We start from the raw sequence: 5,467 nt of genomic DNA, 5'->3' as shown, positions 1-5,467 counted from the left end.
AGAAGCTACTACATGATTGGAGCTTTACCATGAATCTGTGACAAATGATTTTAGGATTTAAATCTGGCACAAGAAAATACAAGTTAATGTAGAGAAGTAGACTAACTCAGGTAAGAAAGAAAAGATGGTGGGAATGAAGAATATAATGTAATTTTTACTAGATAAGATAACCCTTGTTAACCTAATATTTGACAGCATGGGGTGATAGGCTGCCCAATCCAGGACTGACCTCTGTGATGTCTGAAAGCCTAGTACAGTAATCTTCACACTGTAGCAATGTCCTACTCCTAAACCCACAATCCTAAATAATTTCCTACACCTAAAGCTCTCATGAGGAAGTGAATATTCAAACCTTTGTAATCTATTAACCATGCACATATGATGCAAATGTCAATTTTTGACATGTAAAACTTCAAGTTACAAACCCCCTCTTCAATGCTTTATTTATTTATAATCTGAGAATCCATAGTCTTTATTTGGTATTGTAAATTAGATAAATATGTGAGAAGAGTAAAACAACTTAGCTGACATTATTGCTTTTTTGAAGAAACATTTTTTGCCCTGAATGAATTTAAATTTTCTTATGTCTATATGTGTTTGTTCTCCCTTAGCGATGTGTGTGTTGTGTGTCTGTGCGTGTGTGTGTCTATAAGGTTTTAAAAGTACAGCATATAAATTCATTTAAGCAATTATTTACAAAGGAGGTCCAAAATCAGACATTTTATGACAAGGAAGGACATGAGTTAATAACATAAAATCATTGACTGTGTTTAAAGTGAGAGAGAATAAATTCTTTGAGTAGCTTTTGAGCACACATTGTTAAAAATCTGGGAGCCTTGTTATCCCATTACATCGTAGAGCTGCCATTAGAATCCATGCCCCTTTAATTCCAAATTTGAATTTATAGATGCTAAATTCAGGAGAATTTATCTTGATCTGTTGCTTTGGGGAACTTTATTGCAAAGACTTACATCTTATTACTAAAGCATATTTGTACTGAATCAGAAACCATTTACTTACAAGCTATGAGCTGTATGTACACTATGTAAACTTCCCTACAATTCATTTTCCTTATCAATAAATAGGCTTCATAATTTTTATACAATTACTCAGGGGATTAAATGTGATAATCCACACAACGTGCTTAACACAGTTTTCAGCATACAGGAGACATTTAATAGCAATCGGTTTCTCTCATGACTGTTTTTAAGACCATGTAGGCACACACTTGTTCTTATCACCAGTCTAGTGTTATTTAATTCAGCCATTGAGGTCACAATTGCTGCTGAAAGACTGTGCCCTTGCAAAGCACTTTCTGAAGTGCTCTCTTCATAGCCTTGTTTCTCAGACTGTAGATGAAAGGATTCAGCATGGGAGTCACCACTGAATACATGACAGCTGACAGCGTGTCACTCTCAGGAGTATGGGAGGAGGAGGGCCTGAAGTAGACAGCAATGGCTGTGCCATAAAACAATACCACCACTGACAGGTGGCAGCCACAGGTGGAGAAGGCTCTCTGTTTGCCCTCAGTAGAGGTGATCTTAAGAATGGCAGAGAAGATAAGTCCATAAGATATAAGGATGCATATCAAGGGTGTGAGAGCCACTAGACCTCCTACGGTAAAAATGACCAACACATTGAAGGAGACATCAGAGCAAGAGAGCTGCAGGATAGGGTTGAGATCACAGAAGAAATGATGGATAACATTGGATCCACAGAAGGACAGATGTGTTATTAGGAAGGTATGCAGGAAGGCATGGAGGTAGGTGAGGACCCAGAGCCCAGCCACCAGCTGGACACAAAGGCGAGGATTCATTACGGCGGTATAATGTAAAGGGTGGCAAATCGCCACGTACCTATCATATGCCATCACACAGAGAAGGAGACTGTCCATATTCACAAAAGAAATGAAGAAGAAGAGCTGCGTGAGGCAGCCTGCAAAAGAAATAGTCTTAAGGTCAGTCAAGATATTCACCACCATTTGGGGGACTATCGTGGAAGTAAAGCAAATGTCCACAAAGGCCAAGTTACTCAGGAAGAAATACATGGGGGAATGGAGGCTAGAGTCAAAGGCAATGGCCAAGATGATGAGCATGTTCCCCAGCAGGGTGACTAAGTACATACAGAGAAAGAGCACAGACAGTGGGTGCTGCTGCTCTGCTGAGCAGGGTAGTCCCAGAAGCACAAATTCTCTGACTACTGTTAGATTTCTTTTTTCCATATTCTCAATGAATCTAAAAGAAGAAAATATTAAATTGTGAAACCAGTTATGTCGAGTCTCTCATTCACAAGAATGTGTGTGTGTGTGTGTGTGTGTGTGTGTGTGTAATTAAATACCATCCAAACTCTTGCTTGCTTAGATTCTTGCCAATTACATCTTGTGTTTACAATATTCTGTAGGTATATTCACATACACATGCTAGGTGTACCAATCACAACTTTTTAAAGAAAGAATGATTTATTACCCCAAATGAAAAATATAAATTCTGCAAATAATGATCATTTTTTAATTGGGCCAACTATTTTCCTTTGCCTACATTAATCATGTAATTCATATTGACTTCATATACACAATTGTTTGTTATTTTTAGCAGTCATGATGTCTACTCTGACCCAGCAGAAACATTTACCTTTAAGGAGTACATTTCCTCCCACTCTTATGTTCATATGCATGATGGCACATGTCATCTTTCCCTGTTTTTGTAAGAACAAATTTTGGTCATTGATAATCCCAAGCCTGACTCTGTTCCTCCGGTGACAGAGTCTTTGGACTCTGCTGGTCATTTGTTTTGACCCCGCCTCTGACCGGTGTGGTGAGTGATCCAAAGCCCAGTGGCTGTGGGCTGGGCTTTCAGGGCCTGCCTCACAGCAGCTCAGGTGTACTACTTCTCTACAGGAGGTGACAGCTTTCTTCCATGCCTTTCAAAATTCTTCATAGGGTGTCTTGCTACTTGCAGCCCTTCACTGTACTCTCCGAATTCTCATTTCTATATCAATCTAAATTGTACCTTATTTTTAGGAATATGAAGACACAAAAATTACTTTTATAACAATCTGAAAGCAAACAAACATCCATATATTCATGCAGTCCACACTTCCCTTCAGCTCCTATGATTCAGGTTTTATACACAACTTATTTAGGACTAAAGATTTTTTTCTGGCTCAAAATGAATTCATGATTAACTATGGCTTCCAGAACATCTACTTTGACAGCTGAGGCACTCCCAGTCTTTTCAAACCTACATTGTTAAGTTTATGTTATTTTAAATCTAGCTTGATGCAATGGTCTTGAATAGGTCATATGGCTATCAAGCAAAAGACATAGTGTAGAAGTTGCTAGAGATTTGGGAATTTTGATCCAAGTATCATTATTTCCTCATAATGTTTCACGAACTATTTAAGACTTTTATTTTATTGATTTGTACATCCAGGATTCTACTGAACAAAATTCTTAAAATAACTTCTATATAAAACATGTCTTATATATTAATATAAGTTTCAGGAGGTTCTCCCAAATTTATAATATATAATTGTTCTTTATCTGTTTAGTAGTATTATTTACTCAAACATTTCCAAGTTACTGTATTTCATCAGATGTATTATTATATACAAGTAAGGAAAACATCTACTTCAAAACACACACATAAAATCATTCAGAACAGCGTGGGTAGGATCAATGCCTTAAAGGATACTGTTCAACATTCTTCATTTTCTTTCTCTAACCATCATTGCCATCACAAAATAACATAAGTTAGCACTACCCAATCTATATCTTCTGGGTCTATACCCAGATAGCTGATAAATGCTGGAGAACACAATGCAGTATAACTGTTCCTATTAGAATGTTTTGAATTCCAATTTTATCAGAAACAGCCATTAACACTATGACATTCATCTCCCTCTAATTCCTGTTAACTTTAGTTAATTTTCTTGCATCCCTTTTGCCCAGCCTGAGGAATATCACAATAAAGTCTGTACTGAGAAGAAACATTACACACTCTTGTATATACATTCCTTTCAGTAAAGAGCACCCATTCAAAAACAGCTTCCTTCCCCTGTAGGCAGTATCAGTTACACCATTTTTCTCAATTCCACAATCACTATACAATATTCCTTTCATGACAAGCATAACAATCTATATTTTTCTTGGTATTCTTTATAGTAGTGACATGTCCAGAAAGGAATTTTGATTTATTACATCAAAGCCTTAGCATATAACACATATATACACATAGTTGGTACAAAATAGTGCTTATGGAAACAATGAATGAAAAATTATAGAAAAACAATTTGATTTTATAATGAATGTATGAAATTTTCGGAAGAGTTTTTTTTTTTTTATTATATATTCTCATTTATAGCCCATCATGTTGATTCGAGGATTTTATTTCTCAAACAGGATTTTTAAAAAGTCACTCTGTCATAGAAATGTTTAACAGCTTCATTAAAACTATTTTATGTGCTACCACTCAGGGAATTACATGTTAGGTGTGTCATCACTAAAACAAAGAAAAAATGTGTGAATACATACCCTTTTGTGAGACTTTTTGCCACTCACAATTTTCTTCCTCCCTGAATATCCAACCACAAAAATATAGGTGGACCTGTGCATTGATTCTGATTCCTTGTCAAGAGTGAAAAAGAGAAGAATAATGAGATATAAATAAATGTGTTCTTCTAGACAGAAAATAATAGTATATCACAGGTGTATTCACTTTTGTATATTTATTTATTTATTTTTATACTTCAAGGGACAGACCTTGAACAAAGGCATAGTTTTCTCCCCTGAGCTCAGCACCCAATGGGCTACAATGGCATTCCATATTCATGTTCTAATGAATTTCTCTTGTTTATGAATTGGCTTCTTACTTATTTTGAAGAGAATGCAAACACAGGATGAAATATTTAAAGCAAAAAGAAATCATGGAAGACCATGAAGGTCCTAAAATAAATTCTCCTTTTCTTTTACAGGATAATATTGCTTGGGGGCAATGAATGACATAAAAAGATAGAAAAGTGGAACCAAAAGTCTATAAACCTACGGATTCCATCTCCATGAAATTTACAGTCTCTACCTGTCCCCCAGTGCTAACAGGAGATTCAATTATATAAACAACCAACTTTGGAGCAAGACACATTTGGGTTCAAATCTTAATTTGTAAATTAATTATTAATAGTTGCTTGACCTTGCACATAGCATTTTCTTTTTGTACACTTTAGTGTTCTCACCTATGAAAAGACAAATACTACCTCTATAGCATTTAATTACTATAAGAACTTTAATACTTATATAAAAAATTAAGAATTGTGCACAGCCACAGATCTCATTAGCTCAACTAATGAGCTAATGGCTAGTATAATTAAAAATGTGACAGCTCAAATGAAAACCAAAAGGGAGTGTTTCTGGAAATTAGTTTTTTCATTGGACACTAGCTAATATGTCTGTGTGTATGCATGCAGATATAGA

At 35.7% G+C, this 5,467-nt stretch overlaps 1 protein-coding gene across 1 annotated transcript; it reads right to left on the bottom strand.

The window, feature by feature from the left end:
- Window positions 1-1,273: 1,273 nt before the first annotated feature.
- On the bottom strand, window positions 1,274-2,221 carry OR1C1 (olfactory receptor family 1 subfamily C member 1). Its single transcript, XM_012752284.2, has one exon. It carries the CDS (start codon window positions 2,219-2,221, stop codon window positions 1,274-1,276), a length of 948 nt encoding a protein of 315 aa, XP_012607738.2.
- Between the last annotated feature and the right edge of the window lie 3,246 nt (window positions 2,222-5,467).

This window comes from Microcebus murinus, chromosome 13, assembly GCF_040939455.1.
Source record: "Microcebus murinus isolate Inina chromosome 13, M.murinus_Inina_mat1.0, whole genome shotgun sequence".
In the NCBI taxonomy this organism is placed as follows: domain Eukaryota; kingdom Metazoa; phylum Chordata; class Mammalia; order Primates; family Cheirogaleidae; genus Microcebus; species Microcebus murinus.
The sequence above is the reverse complement of the archived record's forward strand: the minus strand, read 5'-3'. Positions and strand labels throughout refer to the sequence as shown.

What these genes read in the sequence shown, in the direction of transcription:
- OR1C1 (XM_012752284.2), bottom strand. Translation starts at nt 2,221, where the DNA reads ATGGAAAAAAGAAATCTAACAGTAGTCAGAGAATTTGTGCTTCTGGGA.